This window comes from Cavia porcellus, unplaced genomic scaffold (assembly GCF_034190915.1).
Source record: "Cavia porcellus strain 051 isolate PalLab524CR breed Dunkin Hartley unplaced genomic scaffold, mCavPor4.1 scaffold_10, whole genome shotgun sequence".
NCBI lineage: Eukaryota > Metazoa > Chordata > Mammalia > Rodentia > Caviidae > Cavia > Cavia porcellus.
The window spans coordinates 48,148,151-48,170,430 of NW_026947493.1; the positions used below are offsets into that span (position 1 = coordinate 48,148,151).

A 22,280-nucleotide genomic window follows, 5' to 3' on the forward strand; every position below is an offset into this window, starting at 1 on the left:
TTCACTGTCAGTTATTGAATGAATAAATAAACAAGGTGGTTCTTAGGAATTACATCAGTTCTTTCTACTGAATACTAGGCTATATTGTGTACAATAGTTAGGATGCAGTTTCATGTGTTAAAAGATTGGTCCTTAATGTGGCAGTGCTGAGACATCGTGGACCTTAAAGAAGTAAAACCTGTTAGTAGGTCCTTAGGTCCTCAGGGGTACGCCCTCTGGAGGAATTATAGAACCCTAGTCTCCCTCTTCATTCCCAGTTGGTGATGTGGTCTCTTTTTCTCACATGTTCTTATGCCATTGCCATGATGTGATGCAGTGATGAAGGCCCTCATCAGAGCAGAACAGATTCTGGCATCATGCAAGTGGGCCTCCAAATTGTGAGCTAAATAGACTTTTCTTTATGCTTCAGGTATATTATGATAGTGAAAAATAGACTAGTATTGTATATAAAGATTGGCTCTGGAATCCTATACCTCTGACTCTGATAACATGCTATTTATTACTTTCTGGTTGCATGATCTTGGGGAAATTACACGATCTTTTTAAACTTCAGTTTTCTCAGCTATGAATAGGAAATATAATGATTACTTCTTTAGAAGGCACACATGACTTTGTTTATATGTGTTACCTAGAAATAGTACACGCCGTGATGCACTGCGTTTGCCTTTTGCTGACTCACAATGACTCGTGGTGCACATATTTTATGGTTTTGCAAATATTTCCATCTACACATCCAGTGACACCATGTTGGTAGCTTGAGATTAACTGGCTGCAATGGAAGTATCTGTGTCACAAAAATTGGCAAATGCCATACATTGGGGCAGCTTGCCAGTTTACCATCAGTTAGACAACACCAGTAAGTTCTGTATAAATGTTGACATTGTTATTATTATTATTACTATTATTATTACCCAGTAGATACTTCTACTCCCTTGTGGTTTTGAGAAGGGATTTTGCTAGTTAAATAAAAGCCTTACTCTGTAATAAACTTGAACTGATATTTTGAGTCCATGAAAAGACAAACTTTTCATAATCTTGTATCTTCCACACCTAGCTTTTAGAGACTTAAATAAGTGCATGAAATTTTCCCAAACATTTTATTTTTCAGAAGGTTTCATATCTACTTCATCTTTTCTCCAAACTACGTTTTGACATTTGATTACTTCATTGAAGTAATAATAAGATAACTTCATTACCTTGACAATGAAACCGAAATCCAGATTCCTAATTAATGATTCACTTCTTTCACCATATTATTTCCATTAGATTTGTATTTCTCAATATGTGTTCCATCAATGGTGGATTCTGAAGAATATTAATAGCAACTATGTGCCAGGGGAGTCATAGAAAAATTAGTTTGGAAAATAGTGAAGTAAAAAAGACAGAGGGAATAGGTTTTGCCTCATCCATTGAAGGTTTTAGTAGAGCCTTATTATGCCTATTTGAGTCTTGAAACTTGGGGTGAATGGGGAGGAAGAGTACTTGTGGTTTTGGTTTGCCTTTGTATCTTTTTATGAAGCATTCAGCAAGATTAGTGAGAAACGTTGCTATGACGGTGCTGCTCAGACTTTCATACCCACAGATTGCTACAAGTGAATCACCAGGGGATTTTACTGGAATGCAGATTCTGATGCTGTGGATCTAACTGAAATCTGAAGCTCTACATTTCAATACAATCTCCAGAATCCCTATGATATTGGTCCTCAGTTCATACCTTGAGTTGCAAGGCAAAGAAGAACATCACAGAGTCACAAAGAAATACTTTGCATCATACTCGAAAATCAGTGACTGAACCACCCGACTTATTCTCAAGACCAACTGTTTAACTACTGTACTCTGTAGGAGGAAAAGGGAATAAGAAACAAATCCATAAGAAGAGCCTGTTACAGTGAGACTAAATTTAAATAGACCCAGAACTAAATTTAAATATTTTAATTAAGGCAGGTATTGATATTGTCTGAAGTCTAGGTGATAAATTGTTAAAGGGATCCACAGACGGTTCCAGCCCTTCAGTTTGCTTATGGACTATGGTGACTACATTTTGTTACTAAACGCTGGACAAGAGAAGAAAGCCAGGCACAGTGTTGTTTCAGACTCAGTTGTTTTCTCTCTCTATCCACAACCTCAAATTTCACAGGTTGTTAATTTGAAAATAACTTTAATAATTTAAAATGGAATATAAATGGTAGTAGTTAAAAGAACAAAATATAAACAAAGATAAAAATAAAAAAAAGAACCTGGGTCAGATAGAGAGACAACACTAAGGAATGTAAACAGTTATTGAAAGGCAGCACAAACCTTCCTATAACCTCATAAGCTCATGTTTCTGGCCCTGTTCATCAGTCCTTCCGGCACTGTACTGGGCTGGGGACCTAATTTTGGCACCTGTGTCACTCTAGAAGCCGCTGTCCTCTATCAGCTTCAGCAACCTAGCAGACTCTTCTTTCTTGATTCTTTGGAAACTGTTTTTCAATAACGTTTGTAGATAGACCACACATTTGTAATCCTAAAGCCGGGATTAGACTAATGGAGGTGCGATAAGACTACCACAGTATTTCTATCAATGATTAATTTCTACCATTTATAGCTTGACATATTTTGATAATTCATTTAAAACAAAAAGGTTAATAAATCATGACATTGTATAGATCAAAACCTTTATCAGTGTAGGCAACAATTGTGCCTAACTTGATGTTCTTCCCTGGTGTTCTCAGAGTTAAGTTCATTTTGCCACTCGTGATATTCCATTTTCCTGTTTATTCTCCTCTCTTTCTGTAGTAGTTCAGATTATCTTCTTATAATTAAATTTCATAACCCAAGTGAGGTATATTTTGTCAACCACTGAGATTCATATTTATTGTCAGAGCTGATAGGCTTTGTTTTCTCTATGGAGTCTTGTTTAATGTTTTTGAGTCATTGTGGGTCTTGACTTTTCTTCTTTCTTAGCTTTTTTATATTACCTGTTTTATTTGTTTTCATCTTTTATGTAAATTATATTATTGTTTACCTAATAACTTCTAAAAGGAAGTTCTTTATATATCATTAAGTTTCAAAATATCAAGTATGAAAGTGCCCTTACCTTTGATTTGAATAGAATTGACGCTTTTCTAAATAAAATGAATGATTTAATATACATACCACTATCTGCTTCCCATTTGTAACTGTGGAATGCATAATTTTTGGCTCTTTAAATAAAATAAGTGATAAATAATACAAGTTTGATTTACTGGTGTGCAGCATTTGATGTGGTCTTTGAAATTTAAGCTTAAGTAGTAATACTTTGTGAAATGGTCATTTTCTCATAAAAATCTGCCCAGGCGTCCTGTATCATAACACATTCATATTCCTGTTACAAGATTTGTTGGTTAACAAGCATTTGGAGGTGTTTCTTGTTCCAAATCTTGAGCTCAGCATGGTCTGTTAAAAATAAGTTTTAAAATATCATAAAACGACTATTCAGTGCTCACTAGAACTGCAGGGAACATTCTTTTCATGTTTTAGCTCTGTATTTTATTGCCTGTGCTTATCTAGTGAGACTGTCACATATGTCAGATGGTCCTCTTCATTAGGATGAAAAATGAAACAAATGATGCTTTTTCCATTACTTTAAATCCTGAAATAGCGAAAATATATACACAGGGCATCAGAAGAACAAGGTGTTTTCTTTTTTCTAACATAGTTTAAAAGTGCAACGCAGACAACCTAAATCCAGCTGGGAATAATGTGGATCATGGTGTTATTAGCCAAGTAGATCTGAAGCCCCTGTGTAGAGCAGAATATTTACAAGTAAGGTTAAGGTGGAACATATATTTGATGCTCTTGCCTTAAATCTTCTTCTTTGAAGGATATGATAACCGCTTGTTGACTAAGTGGTTGTATTTTTTTTATCTGTAATACATTATTGTTTAATTTGAAACCATTTAATTTGAGACATTTTTATCTCAATTAAGTATTTTAAATTTCACACATAATATCCCTAATATTAACAATACTCCATGTGTGATCCTGCTCATCTGATTTATGTAATTAAAATGTTCTGTCATATGAAATATATTGTTTAAGACAGATTTTTATATTTAAAAATTATCTTTAGTAGTAGCAGATAATTGCTTGTGAATAGTTTCCTGATTGTTATTTTTCAAAATGTTTAATCACATCTATAATTCTATGAGATTAAACAAATTAATGACTTAGAATTTGTGTATAAGTGCATGTAAGATTTTTATGATCACTTTAGCAAAAGATTTACTTAAAAGCAAATTAATAATAAATGAAAACATTTAAAAATATACTTTAGTTTTTCATTTATGATTCTAAATTATTTAATTAAAGCAACCATCCTCATTTTTTCTCACTTGTCTTTTCTTCAACGTCTTACTGACATTTTGACTCTATTAATGTGGTCTTTAAATTAAAAAATCTTAACATTTGAAAATAGAACAAAGTACTACAAGCATTACTACATTAATTGAGTGTGGGCAATATAAAATGAAAAACTTCAAAATCTCTGATGTTTTGTTAATAGATATGTTGAGACCATTAATACTGGCTTTGGCCACATCCCTTTTGAGGCATGATGTAGTAGCACAGCAATTATAGGACGACAAAATATAAAGTCCGATCTTGCACACTGAATATTGGTTTATAATGTTGAGGAGGGAAAAACCATCCCATTCACTTGCAAACTGGTAAGAAATAGCAGAATTTAGCACAAGACCACAGTATTTTACCTTCCTGAGTAAGTACAAGGATGATTTGATTTACTACATTTACCATCTTATTTAAATGTATATAAAAAATAAATATTTTTAGCAAATCTATAATTGGGAAAACTTTCAAGTGTTACAGGGTGATAAGTGCAGACTTTTTTAGTAACTAGGATTAAACCCAGGAACATCACAATGAGTCCAGGGATCAAACTCATGACCTTTCACTTGCAAGGCAGGCACTTACGCCGCTGAGCTAAATCTCTTCATTCTCCTGGCCTCTCCCTCTAATTTCTTTTTTTCCCAGGAGCCTTCAAGTAACAATATATCAATTCCTTTTCTCTTTTTTTATTTTAAGACAGGGTCTTGCTAAGTTACCAAGTTGCTTAAACTAGACTTGAATTTATAATCCTTCTGCCTCAGCCTCCCAGAGTACTGGGATTATAAAAGTGTACAACCACATCCAGTTTAGCCTTTCTGTTTTAAGACAAATAAAGAACAAAGACCATATCAAAGGTTGAGAAAGAAAAGATGGCGGATAGATAACAACTGGCTACAGAGGCTCCCTGAGATAGTCAACTTAGAATTCAACATAATACAGAGTGGGGAGCCCCAAACAGAGGGAGATGAATTCTCTCATCCCAAGAAGAAATTAAGGTGAGAAGAACCAACCAAACATACAGTCCTGGTGCTATTATTGGAACAGCTAAAGGTTCAGTGTTCCCACTGCACCAGGAAACTTGCTGACCATCCAAGGTCCCAATGCCACTTGCCAAGGTCCCGCCACAACTTGCCCAGCCAACTGAGGTCCCACTGCTTCGACTTACTGGGGAGGTACAGTTACACTGAGTTCTGGGATCAGCAAGCCAAACAGAGAACCAAGTAGGCAGGGTGCCTACATTGACCTTTGGTGACTGATGGGAATGGAGCCATTCCATAGAAAGGGGGGCTCTGGTGGACAACATTCTGGGACCGGGCAGGAATAGCAAGTATAAGGACTTGACTTCAGTCAAGTGACTGATAGCAGTGACTTCAGTCAGTTGTTCCCTTCCCGAACGGGATTGGTGGAGTGAGCCAGGCCTGGGTCATGTGACAGTGCAGGCCACAGCGGCTTGACTGACCCAGAGAGGAGGGTCCAGGATACCCTGTCCCTGTCTGCAACTCACTAGCACATAGCAGTGAGTAGGGTCATCTAGCCAGTGTGCTTCAGAACAATTGTAACAAAGAAAGAAACTGGGGCCTCTGGGAAGAAGTAAAAAAGATCTGAAGAGGGAGCAACAACAGAAAGTCCTCAGGTCTCAACCCTGAGAACATTGACCCCGGACAGGTAAATACAAAGGAGAATGAGAACAGCAAACATGCAATATCAGACACGGTGCCAGTGGACATAAAGAGATATTTTTGGGACCTTGGGATGAGTTCAAAAGTGAAATATTTAGCCAAGTAAAGCAAGATATAAGGAGATTAATAAAAGAGATACTAAGCACCCCTCAAGCAGACACAGACAGAAGAAGGGAGGAACTCAAACAAAGGAGAGAACCATTTGGTGAAGAATATAAAAAAATATAGAATACATGAAGCAGGTTCAAAGAGATTACCAGGAAATTAAAAACCTCTATGGAAAGATGGCAAATCAGCCTGAAAGAAACAAAAGATAGATTATCCAAACTGGAGGACTGATGTACTGATATATTCAATTATACTATGTCTGATGATATAGCCAATTCTATTGGAGATAACAAGAGACAACACAGGAACCATGGTAGAACTTTTTGCACAACTGTCTTATGTGTTTTCACTTCATGTGTTTATAGGAATATGTTTTGTTTTGTCTTGCTTTGTTTTGTTTCTCCCTCTAATATAGAAAGGATAGAAATACCTGTTAAGACTCATGTATGTGTAGAATCTATAAACAGTTTATGAGAACTGATCATAGGACATATGATGAAATGAACAGATACTTTGAAGAAAAAGACACACTAAAGTACCCAGTGCGGATCCTGGAGGGGTCATAATGTGAAACCCAGGTATAGTATTATTTTTTGTTCAGAGTGATATTAGCCTGCTTGGGTTTATTCAATCTCAACATAATTGAAGATATGGATAACTGCATGTAGGTTTAAGTGTATAGGATTGATAACCATATTTCTAAGTTTTTGTTGGATAGTTGAACAGAACTGGTTGCAATCTCACTGTTTGAATCCCCACTTTATATGCTCCACTTTAGTGTCTTGAATAATTATTTGTAATAAGACAATCTGTAATCATCAAATAGTGATTTTTGTTTATTTTTTTCTTTGAAATTTTGTATTATTTTTACCTATTTTCTGTTTTGTTTAGGCTTTCTTTAAATTAAATTAAAAAAAAAAAACTACAGTACCCAGTGCTGATCATGGAGTGTCATGATGTGAAATCCAGCAATACTATTATTCTTTGTTCAGAATGATTTTAACCTGTTTTAGTCTGTTTAATCTAAACATAAGTGAAGATATGGATAACTGCATGTATGTTTAAGTGTATAGGATTGACAACCATGCTACTAAATTTTTGTTGGACAATTGAACAGAACTGTTTGAAGTCTCACTTTACATGTTCCATTTTTGTATCTTGAACAATTATTTGTAAACCAACAATATGTAAACATCAAGTAGTGATTTCTTACTGTTTTTTTCTCTGAACATGTATTATTTCTACCTATTTTCTGTTTTGTTTAGTCTTTCTTTAAATAAAAGTAAAAAAAGATTGAAGAATATAAAATTCTTTATGTCTTGCAATCTGTTGAACACATGAATGTAAAAAGTAAAATTATAAATCATTACTTAGTACTCCATCATTTTGTATTTGAATGTACATTTGAGAGTATGTCTCATATCAGAAAAGTGGAGGTTATCAAGATGGCTGTGTCTAGATCAGTGTGGAGGGGCGTATAGTGGAGTTAGTGAGAAGCTTTTGGAAGCCCTCTTCTAGATGTACATGTGTAACAGTTTTATCTTGTAAACATAGTGTCCAGTGGAAAAGAGTAAGGAAGCAAAGCCACAAAACGGTAATATCATGTAATTAAAAATAAACAATCAAATCATTGTTCCAACATAATACAAGGTCATATATATATATATATATATATATATATATATCCAGAGATACATTAATTGGAGTGGGTGTCTCCTGAGGATAGTGAGGAAACAAATATGAGAATTAGGATGAATGAAAAAATAAAATGAGGACCTTGAAAAGATCAATAATGAAATGTGTGATTGAGTCATACTTTCTACTAGATAGCAAAAGAAAAAAGGATAGAAACATTTTTGCAAATCTCATGAAACTAAATGCAATAATAGGTGCACACCGTAATCACCAAGGAGTCACTATTTAGATTTTATTTATTACAATCATTGAAACCAAAAAAATACAGAATTAACACATATCACCTGTAGTGAATTCATGCATGCCCTCAATATTAGGACTTCATCTCTATGGTTCGAAGGGACATCGGGTGTGCTGGGATCAGCAAGAAGAGTTGGCCAGTTATCACAGCAGGAACAGACGGTGTACCCTGGACACCACCTACACGTACTTCTGTCACATTAAAAGTTTTCCAAATGATAGCACTAAACCTAATAGTTGAGACTATTATCTAAAGCACCTAATGTTATACAATTATCAGGTGAGAATACAGGGTTGACTTTTGCATTCTAGCTAAATAACTATAATACTCTTTGTCCTTAAAAGTGTGTGTTGTAGAAAATATGTTTGCTACCCATTCAAATAATATGATTATTTGTCATTGAAGTCAAACTTGAACATTTCAGTAAATATATTCTCAACAGACAGGGATTGCCACAAAATATGGATAATTAGAAATAGTTTACTTTGACACAGAATGCGGGAACTGCAGTTTTCTATGTAATGATATCAATCAGATTTCTGCTTCTCGCTCTTGCCAAATTAAAATCAGATGTGATAAGTCACGTAGCCTTTCACTCCTAGAGAGCCCATGAAGGTCTAGGTGGCTAATCCTTAGTGTGGCTTTGTCTTAACTGCTCTTAAAACAAAATTCCATTTGCTGTTCATTTGTTCCAGCCGCTCTTTTTTGAACCTGTCTTGAAAAGAAGAGTGGTTATCTTCATCCTCGGTCTCAGAGATGATCTCCATCTTCTGAATGATGAGTTTAATAAGTTCATGCTGCTTTTCTAAGAGTGAAGTGAGGTCTTTCAGCCTAAAAGAAAAATGTCTATTTTGTGAATTTATTTTCAGTTCTTCTTTTGTCCTCTGAATGCATGGTGGCATAGTTGCTAAGAATGTTTTCTATCTGATTAACTACTTAGATTACAGCCTGGTAGTATTTATAACCACTCAACAAATACATATTTTTGAAATTCAAGTGATTTTACCAAAGTTCCACAAAAGTTCCTTTTACAAAGGAAAGTTAAGTACCTTCTCCAAGGGCCACAGAGTTAGTAAATAGTTCAATAAGGCTTTTTTGGTTTTTTGGTGGGGTGGGGGTAACACAAATTAAACTCAAAGCTCACACTTGCCAAGCAGGCATAGTGCCACTGAGCTATACCTCTGGCCCCTTGAATAGGGCTTTAAACTCAGGTAAACAAACTCTACAACCCTCATGCTTAATTCCATATAATTATTCCAAGGATCTTCAAAGAGTGCCAGAGGTTTGCTGTATAAAGTCAGATGAGTCATGAAGAACTCATCAATTATAGTATTTTCCAGACTGAGGAAATGAGCATTTTGATTTTCACTCATCTATTCCTTGGAAATCAAACTGGGAACAGCAGCAATAAATTGTTAAGTGTAAGAGATCTCACGATTCTCAATATGCTACCTATGCAGTCAAAAAAGTATAACTAAATTTAGAAGATAAAGAATGATATACTATGTAAGTGTGTACTCTGCATTGTTACTTAAGTTTTAGTTTTTCAAATACAAATAGAAGGAAAAATACATACCGGTATTTCTGTTTCAACATTTCTAATTCTAAACATGTATCAGTATTTGGCAATTCTTGTCTTGTTTCTTGGACACCAAAAAAATAATGAAATAAACGCTGTGGGATAATATATAATAGTTACTGAAGGTGATTCAGTTCAGGAAATATCTGCTGTACATATGCCAGAATCCCACCATCATGCCAGGCTCAATAGCACAAATATTCACAAGCTATTTCTGTGGTCCTCAAAGAGATTACAGTCTGCTCTGATGAACAGCTATTAAAAGCTACACAGTGAAGTCATACATAAACGAAAAAGAAAAATTGTACAAATAATATCAAAGACAAAATGGTCTAGAGGATTGTTTGTAAAGGGCTGAATGGAATACTTTTATGAATTCTCATGAAAATTATGGTATCCATTGTTGACTTTCCTATTGTCTTGTTTTGAAGTCATGTAATGTTTTCAATCTTTTGTTTTGATTGGTTTTATACTATTTTGTGTTGTTTGAATTCATTGTGTATCAAGGTATGGACAACTATTTTGAAGAAAACAAGAGACATTATGGTAGCCACTGTTGGTTTCCTGTTGTCTTATTTTGAAATCCTGTGTTTCTTGAAATCTTGTGTTTCATGCATTGTTTTCTTTTAGTCTGCTTTATTCTGCTTTATTTTGTTCTATTCTCTTTAAATAAAAAATATTCTCATGAAAAATGGCCACTATGGGTGGTGCTATTCTATACAAGATTTTTCAATTCTTTAAAACATCTTCAAACCTTTATCCAACACAACCAAACCCAGGAACAAAAGTTCGCATAAAGAAATTTATAAAATGTAATTTTAGTAACTTAGTTTAAAAATTGATGTGTGTGTGTGTGTGTGTGTGTGTGTGTGTGTGTGTGTGTGTGTGATACTAGGGATTGGACCCAAGGCCTTGTGTATGTTAGGCAAGCACTGTACCACTGAGTCAACCTCTCAGCTCAATTTAGCGTCCTTTAAACCTTGGGTGGACTAAAGAGGGTCAAGGGCAGGTGCAGATATGAAATGATCAAGCATGAGATAATTCTAGGAGTCCAGGCAAGAGAAGATGCCCACTTACATGGGTCACTCAGGAAGTTAGTGGTCAGAAGAAGAGACAGAGTGAACCTGAGCAGAGAGGAAGTAAGAGGAAGCTGTCAAGGCCGACTCTGGTGTGGCTGGTTTATCAGGGAAATGTTGACATTAATCACAATGAAGAACATTTGAGAGAGGCTGGGACTTTTTCACTCTTTCCCTGATAGGAAAAAGATGTGAGACAAGAATGGAGTTTGGTGTTGAACACATTGAATTTGAATAGCTTTGAGACATAAAAGTGAAGCTGTCAAGTAGACAGCTGGGTATGTACTCCTCAAACCCACAGACAAGCTCTTGGCTGGAGAAATGCATTGCAAGCATTTTGTGTTAGGTAGTAATTGGAACTAAGGACATAAGTGAAATAGAACATGGCAATGGTGTGAGGTTAGAATAAACCCTAGACAGAGACTTAGGTCAATTTTATTATTTTATGACTACACAAAGGAAAACAAACCAGAAAAGAATTCAAGAATAATCCTAGAGATGGGAATCCCAGATCTGGTCAGGATTAACACCCAGAACTGACTCTTAATACGCCCATTTTTCCATAATAATGTACTGGTCCAGGTTGGTCTCTGAGTCATTGTGTGTATTTTCTATTGGAGCACATTCTTCATGTATGTGCATATATGAGTTCTTATTGTACGTTCTATATATATGCTTAGATATATACACCCACATACATATGTATATTTATGTAGACATAAATGTAGGTGGCAAGTGATTAGGAAATGCAAAGTATACCTGTGCCACACTGAAAAGGCATGGCTGGGTCCCCTACCTGTCTGATCTCACAGGGACGTGGGTTGTTTAACACAGGTTATATATGAGCTACCTATAAATGAAGACCATCTCCCTCCTCAGTGCATGGCACTGTCAACATTGCACTAGTCACTTACTTTTAACAAAAGTACAGCTATTTCTTTCCCACCAGACAATTAGAATCAAAGTCTATAAATAAAGATACTATAGGAATAACACAACAAATGAATGTCGAGTGGTTTCACATTATTTAGGTCGTCGGTTGCCGATATACTTACTAACACTGGTCCATATCTAGGTCTGTTGGGATACACGATGGTGGACTTCTGATCCACTCTGCGTAAGAACCAAATGGGCAGCTTTTTTTCTAAACTGGTATGAAGTTCTACCTAAAATGCATTTTGTATTTGTTGATAGAATTATTGATTAGTATCTGGTAAACTTACAGAACACAAAAGCCATCATTAGTATAGCAAAATGAAAACTGATTTCTGGGTCATGATTAATAAACAGCATTGGGCTGAGCAAGATTCATTAGCTCTAAACTCAGTCACAGACCCCTTCCTATCACATCATCTACCAACAAGACAAGGAACACAAGCAAGGGTGGGCGAACAAGTTGTTAAAGAATTTAACACAGTGGGTGTTTATCATTCAGACTATGATCAACATTGAAGCTACAAGGAAAAAAAAGTTGTTCTACAAAATATGCACAGCTAGGAGGTCCAAAAAGTATGAATGGTATGAATACACTCGCAAGACAAGAGAACAGAGTGCTGAACTGGGGGAATACAAAGATAAGCAGTAAAAAAAAATGAGAACCACTATATCTAAAAGTATTCATTGAAACTTAATGTTATACTGTCAGGTGCAAAATGTTTTATTCATGACATACATTAAGTATAATTTTTATTTTCTGGGATACAAATATTTTGTCGTATCATTATTTTTGCTTCGAGTTAACATTTAGTTTAATTCTCATATCTTCAATCTTTGTTTCTGTATTTTCCAAATTTATCTTTTACTTTTTAAAACCACCATTCACTCTGTATTTGTGTTGTTCAGATATGCTTATTGCAAGTACCACACAGTGAAACTTGCTTTCTAATCTAAAACTGTATGTAGTACACACATTAGGTGATTTATAGTCCAAGTGAGATGGTAAAAACTTCCCAGACTACACTGATTAAAACTGTAGTCTCCATTGCTTCCTATAATATGCACTAATTATCTGGCTTTTCCTTGCTATTTTTATATGCCCACCACCCTTAATATAATGTATTTTAGTTCTGATTTCAAGAAAAAAAAACTGTGTCTTCTCATACTTTGTTTACAAGTTACATATGTTTTTGATTTTTCATAATCATTTTTAAATTCCCTTTCCTCCCTTGGGTTTTTAGGGTACTACTTTCACCTTGCCATATATTTTTTGGAGGTCACATATTATCATTTATTCACTCAAAGTCAATTGAAAAAGATTTATTCAACCCCAGTGTTGGCCAACAGTTAGAGGACACGGTATGTCTTCACTCTTTTCATTGCCTACACAGCAGTGGCCAGGTTGCACCTCTAACAGAGCTGGGGAGGCTGGCTAGCAAAGCTCCAGGTCTCATGTGCAGCCTGGTGGGACCCGCTGAGCATGACTTTGCATGGTCTAAGATTAAATCTTTGCCTCCCCACCCTGTGAGTTTTCTCCATTGAAGAGTAGGATGTGCTCCTTTCTTAATTTGTGGCAGGGAAAGAAACATTTATGGAATGTCTAGGGTTGGTGTTGTATTGGGAAGTGCAGAAAACAATGTTTAAAAGCAGCCAAACAACTTCAAACCCCTCCAAATGCGATTTCCATCCTCCAGGAACCCACAATGAGGTATCATGAAGCACACATTGCCCCAGGGTTTCTCCAGTTCCCAGTGCTTGTGAAATGAAGCAGGGAGAGTCTAAATGGGCCTCGATGGCACACACTGCTGCCTGCTTCCCTCTGTCCCTGTTCTGTTGTGAGCTCTGACTTAGACTTCTAAATGGATGCAGAGAGTTGCTTAAGAAATAACTCGGGAAAGAGGAGAGAATGTTTCCCTGCTTCTACTCGGTGCTGTTCTTAGTCCAAAACACGGAAGAAATGTTGGAGTCCTTGGCACTCCGTAATTTTAGGGAACGAACACAGTATTGGATGATGCATTTTCACTCAACCTTACTGCTTCACAAAACATTGTTTCCATTTGTTATTCTTTTTCATTATTTATGGTATTTTGAAGCATTATTAAGACAGTTATGAGGTACTGTACTGCTGAAAGGCCCACATATTCTCTCTCCCCGTCTGTCCACCAGGAGCCCTAAAGTCCATCTGTGTTAAGACTAATAACCTACCATTAGGTCTTCTTTCTAATCTTTCCCCCACTAAACCAACCTCAAGGCACTTCCCCCACTTCTGCTTTGGCTCCTTTCTCCCACTGAGTCAGTTCTTTCTCATTACTTTTTTAAAGTCTACCATTTTTTCATAAGGAGTCAGCCTACTCCCTCTACTTAGCATTGCTTGAATTATTTTTGCATTATTTTCTGTATACAATTAACATTTAATTATATGTTTTTTGTTCTCTAAGTCTTCCAGGCTCTATGTACAAATGCGCAGCTAAGTCACAGAGCATGGAACTTGAGAATGAGTCTAAAGTGATTTATATTTCATCCTCTGAATGCTTAGCTGGTGTGAAGAGTGGGCATATTTTACTTAATAAAGACCACATTCTTTTACTTCCTATGGGTAACCTTGCTAAGTTATATTGCACTTTGTATATGTCACATGTTGAGGCATTGTTTTCTGGACAAATAAAGGCTAATGTGTAGAGAATAAAAGTCAGAAGTATTGTGATTAAGAAAAGAAAGGATGAATGTGAAAAGAAAGTTCTATCTTAGTATGGACATTTCTTTCTCTTGAAATGGTCTAAATATCTGAATGTGTGTACACAACTGTTCATTAGGTATTCTTGAAGCATTGAACCTTCCCATTCAAACTTGAAATTTAAAGACAATACAATTAAACTTATAGAAATAACTTGGAGTTGTATGACATGGAACTACCTCACAAGATTCAGTAGCCAATTACCTATCTTGAAACCTCTAATAAATTTTAGAACAAATTATCCAGAAAAACGAGAGGATATCACAAAAGAAAAACACTACATGGATATGGTTAAAACTTAAACATCAAACATGCTGTTGGGACCCTGTAAGTTCCGTATCAAAGTATCAGGATCTTCTTTGAACAGCTGGGCTAGACAAAATACAGTACTTCAGTGAAGCTTCTGGTCTAGCAGTTAGCTACCCATCTGGCCGGATGTTGACCCAAATAGAGGCTCAGGTAACTTCTCAATTTCTATCATGAGATTGTTCTAGGTTATTTTTTATCACTCCTGATACTTTGATTATACAAGAAAACACACAGAGAAGGGATTGTATAGCTCAGTATTGAGAAAATACCCACATTATATAACACTTTTCTCAGAAACTCAGCTATTCTTGCATGCAAATAATTGCAATAGTGTTATTTTTTCTAAATGTTAAATAAATATAATACTTACTTGCATAGCAATCCTTTTCAATGATGCATGTTTCTGGACCTCAGCAATGTCACCAACTGCTAAACCAATCTAAAATATTAAAATATGACACAAAAGTTAACCAAGACATTGTAATTGTCCACTTAAAAATGTACCTAAGGTTTCAGTCCATTCAATCTTGCACAATAAAATATCTTAAACTGAGTAATTTATCTATACAACACAAATCTATCATCCACAGATCTAGAAGCTGGGAATCCTGGAATAAAGACACCAGGAGATTTAGTGTCTGACGAGGGCCCATTCCTCAGAAAGAGTGCCTTCTATGAGTTCTCACAATGTAGAATGTAAAAAGGATCTCAGAAGCTTCTTCTTGTGTTTTTCAAATAGGAACAAGTCCTATTCATAAAGGCTTATAGCTTAATCATCTCTCAAAGACCTCACCTTTGATTACTATCATTTTTGTAATTATGTGTCCACATGTAAATTTTGGAAGGATACAAATATTCAAATCATAGCCAGACCTTTCTGACCAAAGTGGAGGAGTGAACATGCGGTCTACTAGTAATGACTATGTAATATTTGCTACACTGTACAAAAACTGAAAAGCCTATATAATTTTTCTGAATGAATAGTGAAAAAATATATTAAAGAAATTTCAGACTAGCAGCAAGAATCACGAGCTCAGCAGAGGCTTTATTTGACAGTGTTATAGGTTTTAGTGTTTTGTTTTTGAAATTTTTTTTTGTTTCAAAGAGAATAAAACAAAACAGAACAAAGCAAGTAAGAACAGAATAATGCAACAACACGTAGGTATGGTCAACTATTTTGAAAAAAACAAGAGACATTATGATAGCCACTGTTGATATCTTGTTTTGGTGTTTTGTTTTTTAATACTGGAGATTGAACCTAGAGCCTTCTCACTAAGCTACCTCTACAGCCCTGTTTTTGTTTGTTTGTTTGTTTGTTTGCTTTATTTTTTTAAATTTTTTGCTTCAAGCAGATATCTCACTGAGTCAGTAGTTGCCCAGGCTGGGCTGTAACTTGTGATCCTCTTGCCTAAGTACACAGATTCCTGGTATTACCATAACATGCCACTACACTCAGTCTTTGGTTGTTAATTTGCCTTCCTTTCAATGAAAGTTCTCTCTGGGTCTCAAGAAACCCCATGAAAACTAATCATCTCTTACTTAGTGCCTACAAAAATATGTATATAAAACATCTATAAATGGATTTTTAAAAACAGTTTCTATGGTACCACTTAGGACTCTCCATGGACCTGGAACTGTGATCCACTTCTGCCTGCATCAGTAAAATGCTCTTTGTTTGATAAAAGTCTCTGGAAATTCCCAAGTGGAAAGGTATGTCAAATCTGCCTTTGACCTGGTTAGATATGACCATGTTGGATGACAGATTTTTCCCTGTTTAAGTACTTAATCGGTGAGAGATTCAAGGGTATAGACAATACTCTCAATAAAGTTTCTTCCTAACCTTTGACCCCCATCTCCAACCCTACAGTAACCCACATCTTCATGTTTATTGTCTTACTGAGCTCCCAGTTCTTATTTTGCATTTTACCCCCATTTTATTGTCTTATATATTTATTTATTACCTACTTTCCTGATTAGTTCATAATCATGTAAGGACCAGGCACTGATCTGTTTTGTTTACTACTATTTCCTAGAACCTGCAACAATACTTAGCAATTGGTAGGTTCTTGACAAGTATTTGTGTAGTGAAAACATCTTTGTGCCTCCTGAGCTCTTTGATGTGGCTGTATACCCTAGACTCTAGATACATGTTAAATGAATACATCCTATAATAGCTCTTTCTCTATAGTTATTGCTTGAGTGTGCATGTCACCCAAAGGAAATCAGTATGCAAAGTGCTGGTTCACAAGGTGACAATTATGGGAGACACTGTGAACCTTTAAAAGGTAAGGCCCTATAGGAAGTGTTTAGGGCCCTAGGTATGCCCGTGCAAGGAATTCTGTGACACTGCCCGTTTTCTCTCTCTCTGATCCAGTTTACAATGTGATTATTTTGTTCCTGCAGGTATTCTCAACCATATGTGTCACTGTCTTCTATCCTGGTCAGAACTGAGTTGATACAGACATGAGTCCTCCGAACCTCCAAAGCTAAATAAAAATTTTCTCTTTATAAGTTACTTGCCTCAGATATTTTGCATCAGTGACATGAACCTGTTTAACACACTTGCCTTTCCCAACAGAAGGATAGTAAAGAAATTAAGAGTAATTATCATTATTAAATATTCCAGATAATCAAAAAACAGAAAACACAAGAATAAATTACTTACAAGTAAATTCATTAGGACTATTGGGACAAACATTGTAAAGGCGATAAGTTGTACAAAAGACAGAACTGGATATGTCAATTCATTTTTCAAAAAGGGTTGAAGGTATGTGTCTCGATAATTGACATCTCCTAGCATCATGGTGAAGGTCTGGACTAAGGAAAGCAATGGTGACCTAAAGGCATCCTGAGAAAAGATAGAAAGGAAAGTGAAATGTGAAGTATAGACAGTGAAATGCGTGTCTCCTGAAGAGTAAAATGATAAAAATTATACAGGAATATTTTTAAGAAATTATAACCATGTAGCTACTGAAATATAGTCCAAAGAAATGTTAATAAGCTATATAGCAAAGTCATAAAAAGTTCTTTTGTGCAGATGAAACAAATTTGTGCATTATCTATAAATTTTTGACAATGGAAAAAAATCTAGTATCTGCCCACATTTGCAATAGAAATAATTTGAAAATTGTATGATATAAAAAACAATTATTCCAACATTCTTGTCATTATTAATTTTCTAGGTCACTGAGACTTAAATATAACATACATTTCCAATATTCACAGTGATGATCAATAACAGATGCAACTGCCTTACCTGTGCATTTAGAAGGACATAAAAGCTAAGTCCAAAAGCCAAAAGAAGGAAAATAAATACTCCCGTAGACCTCAACAAAGTTCTGAAAATTACCTCCAGCATAACAATGAAAATTCCCCAATTTTCAAACCTAGAGAAAAAAATAAAATATTTATTTACTTTGATGATCAAGATGTACTTTATTAAAATGATAAAATTTTGTTTTGCTTTGTTTCTGAGGCAGGGTCTTGCTATATAGCCCAGGCTGGCTTCGAACTCATAGCAATCCTCCTGCTTTGGCTTCCTGAGTGCTGGGACTATATGCATACAACACCACACCTGGTGTAAGCGCAAAATTTTTCATTCATTAAATCTAGTACTGAGTTTCATAAATAAGATATTTGAGAAGTTATTTTGAAAAAAATATGAAATTTCACAAATAATCAGGTCATCCTTTCAAACTGTTCATCAAATTGTTTTTTTCTTTCCTGTTAATGTTTGCCTTTCATAATGTTATCACTTGAGCACTGAATAGTATTTTAACAAAAATAAGGGCATAAAAAACCATAGTTTCCCATGCCAAAGAAAATAGTAATAAAAGCTCAAAAAGGGAATTAGAGAGATAAATTGTGTAGGACATCAAATAAAGATTGATAAATTATGTACCTAAAGCCCCTATAATAGGACATACAACACAACCATCTTCATTAACCCCCCCAAGCATCCCTAAATTGTAAAATATTTGGATAAATATTGGGTGTGTCATTTGACCACCAGTTTATACTCTTCCTTTGTTATGGCTTGTCTTTAGATGTCCACCTAAAGGTTGCCACAGGTTGGCCATAGGCTGGGCTTTTTCAGAGGAGGGTGGATCTAGAGTGTGTGACACTGGGATGGATTCACAGTGGAAATGTAAGATTAAGGCTAGCAGGGTTAAAGGCCTGAGTGAGGGCAGGTGGCCTGCATCCAATAGAAGGGACCAAACGGGGCTTGTTGCTGTTGGCTGACTTGCCTGCTGTCTTCTGTCTCTGTCTTCTGCCCACTATGAGCTGTTTCTCTTCTGTGATGCCCTTTTGCCATTTGACCATGCCTTAGAGCTTGCTGCTCACAGACTGAAACCTATACAATCTGTGAGCCAAACTAAACCTTTCCCGTAACTGTGAGTATTGGGTATTTAATCTCATCAATGAGAAAAGTGACTGAGACATCCTTCACCAAACACAATTTGTTAAAAGAAGGAATCACAAGATATTAAAACCGTCACTGTTCAATGTGTACATGAGTTAAAATACCTCACTGTATGTGATAAATAGGGACAACTATTATGGGCCCATCAAAAATAAAATAATCTTAAACAGCTCAAAAGTACTTCAAAGATGTCTAGTAAATTACAAAGTCACTGATAAAAACCAAAGCAGGAGTGACAATGTCTGGGCTTCAGTTGAATTCCTTTTACCTCTGGGCCACTGTTCCTTCCAACACACCATAGCCTTTCCAAGCAGCCAGGCTCACCTCAACATCACTGTGTTCATGACACATTAGGGCAGATGAAACAGTGGGAAAAGCATGACCCTCAGTGTCAGAAAACTTGGGTGAATGTCTGTGTCTTGACTTTCTAACTAAGATCTTCAGCCAGCTATTTGGCTTGGCACTTCAGCTTCTTTGGTGCAAGGAAAATAATAACATTTACTTCTTGTTATTAAAAGACTGTGTGAAAAAATACTTCACATTAGTTATTGTAAGAGGTAACAGAAACTGTCTTTCCTCTCAAATTAGATTCTTTGGGCTTACATTTACTTTTATTTTTATATCACTTTCATTGCTCATACTACTTATTACTTCATTTTGAGTGTGTGAACTCAAAGTAAATGTATATCAAATAATATCAGATAAAACAAGAAAAGGAAACATTTTGCTTCCATTTAATGTGTACGTTTAATCTAGATTTGTGAGACCAAGTAACTTTGACCTAGGCAGACTGGGCACTGAGGAGACATAGTAACATGTTTGAATACATTTTGAATACATAGTTTGAATACATTTTGACTGTCACAAACCAATATTCAGAAGGTGAAGCCAGAGATGTGCTGAACACTACAATACAAATGATGACATCCTCACCACCCCCACACACAACTACACCAAAATTTCAACAGCACTGAGACTAAGAAACTCTGGCGAACACTCTTGTTTTTTTTTAACTCCAGAAACTCCTTTCTTTTCTTTAACAAATTATAAAATATATACATACATAAAACAATTGGAAACAGGAGTAAGCCAGTTCTAAATGAAGTTTATAGTAGTTTATCTTATATACTAAAAAATGCATCTGAGTTATGGAAACCATTCAGTCTGGTTTTACCTTTGAAGATACATTAAGAAGTTCATCCAATACAAGAATATCGCAATTGCTCCACATTGCCATTGCACGTACGCTGGTATGCTGACAAACAAGGGCAGCACAAAAATGATGCTTTTCGTGTAGATAACCCATTCCAAAGCATTGTTATAATCTAAAAAGTAGTTCCTTTTCTGGAATTAAAAAGAACAGGAGATTATCACATATAGATACCTGGCATCTTGTGGACGGCTAAACACATACATGTTTAAGGCCAGTCAGCCTCCTCCTTTCACCCTGAGTTGCCTGAAGAACACCTGGTATATGGATCCATGCTGCAGACAGCTCATTCAGAGACTGATCTGGTGTAATAGAATGCTGATGTTTGAGGAAATCCTACATGTTTTTGAACATTTCCTGTAGAGTCTACTCTATCTTAAGCAATTTTCTAAAGGACTGCAAGTTGGTTTAGCAATTCCTGAGATCTCTTGGCCAATATAAGGACATGCATATAGATCTCTATACATAAGAACTAAGGTCACTTATAAAGAAGATTGAAACTTGTGCTGAAACTTAATCAGGGAATGTAAATAAATCATAATTGTATTCCTCAGGATTTCATGTTTCGGACATTAAAATTTTCACATGTAAAATAGTTATTAATAAGAAAATGTAGATACATCTAATAGAAAATTCACATAACTATAGTTCAAACTATAATCTGAAGTTTTCATTTCAGAAGCATGAAGAAAAAATATAATAAGAGAAATTGAATAGAGTACCCTGAAATCATTTAAGGTCAAGTAGAAAATATAGTTTAACTCTTAGAATTGTGAAAATTTACTTAAATATATGAGAATACTCATATAATAAAAAGCATTTTATCTTCAACTTTCTTTAATACAAATATTCGTAAGTTTTTATAACATAGCAAAAAAACTCACTGAGAAAGAGATATTGCATAAGAAATATATGATTTAAAAATACTATTCACAAAATATCTAAAAATGAATAATACTTTAAGCATTCATTAAAAATAAAGGACTGATGTCATTTATCTACTAAATCAAGGACCTGAAGATAATTTACATAATTTTTAAGTGCAACATGAACTTGTTTTTCCCTATCAGAAAATGAAGTATAAAGTAAAAACTTATGGCACAAAAAGTTTCCAAAATTTATTTAAGTTAAAATTTTACCCATTAAAAATTGGTATTCTTTTTAGAAAAAGAATTCAAAGAAAGACTCATTTGAGATGGAATCTGAGCCAGATACATTTTTTTAAATATATATTTACATTTAAAATTATCAAAATCAGTATCTATGTTAGCAAAATATTAGAAATGAAAAGACTCAGAAAAGGTCATAATGAGCATTTGTAGCAGACAAATCCACCTGGAACAGTGAAAATGGAATGGCTCTTTTTCAGATATATTGAAAAGTTTGATGTATCTAAAATAATTTTATTTCTATATTGAAGTTTATGCTTGTTGTTTTGAATATATGCATTTCTCATCTATGTAATTTTATTGACATAGTTTTATCAATTAATATAACATTAACATCTTTATAGACACAAAATATATGGTGTACCTGTTGGAAAATTTGTATCACTTCTTTGCAATAGCCAAATATACTTGATAAAAAAACCAAGATCATACAAACTTTAATTGGATATGAATTCTGAAACAATAAAAAATGAAGACAAGTAGTTATGAATAAATATTTTATTTCTATATATATTTCAAATCTTAGTTAAATGGAAAATCATTGTAAATGTAAATCAGTGTAACTGTTCATCTCATCTACTAGAGATGGCACATGATTATTTTGCAAAGTTCTTGCTAAGAAAGGTTCAGAATTACCAACTGATATTAAGGAAATATAAATCTATAGATCTATATATTTTTTAAATTATGGCAACATACACACAATACAAATTTGCAAATTTAAACAGCTTTATATTCTGTGCATTTACATTT

At 34.9% G+C, this 22,280-nt stretch overlaps 1 protein-coding gene across 2 annotated transcripts in view; it reads right to left on the bottom strand.

The window, feature by feature from the left end:
* Positions 1-8,068: 8,068 nt before the first annotated feature.
* Positions 8,069-22,280, bottom strand: part of Trpa1 (transient receptor potential cation channel subfamily A member 1) — a 42,419-nt gene continuing 28,207 nt past the window's right edge. The window contains exons 21-28 of one of the 2 annotated variants that reach the window (XM_063256851.1): positions 21,892-21,981; positions 20,323-20,492; positions 17,982-18,111; positions 17,391-17,573; positions 15,096-15,164; positions 11,802-11,912; positions 9,668-9,765; positions 8,069-8,922 (exon numbers count right to left, since the gene is read on the bottom strand). In XM_063256851.1, coding sequence (XP_063112921.1) covers positions 8,724-8,922; positions 9,668-9,765; positions 11,802-11,912; positions 15,096-15,164; positions 17,391-17,573; positions 17,982-18,111; positions 20,323-20,492; positions 21,892-21,981 — 1,050 coding nt within the window. In that variant the 3' untranslated portion in view covers positions 8,069-8,723. The remainder of the gene's footprint in view (positions 8,923-9,667; positions 9,766-11,801; positions 11,913-15,095; positions 15,165-17,390; positions 17,574-17,981; positions 18,112-20,322; positions 20,493-21,891; positions 21,982-22,280) is intronic. The other variant, NM_001198770.1, reaches the window with a different exon arrangement.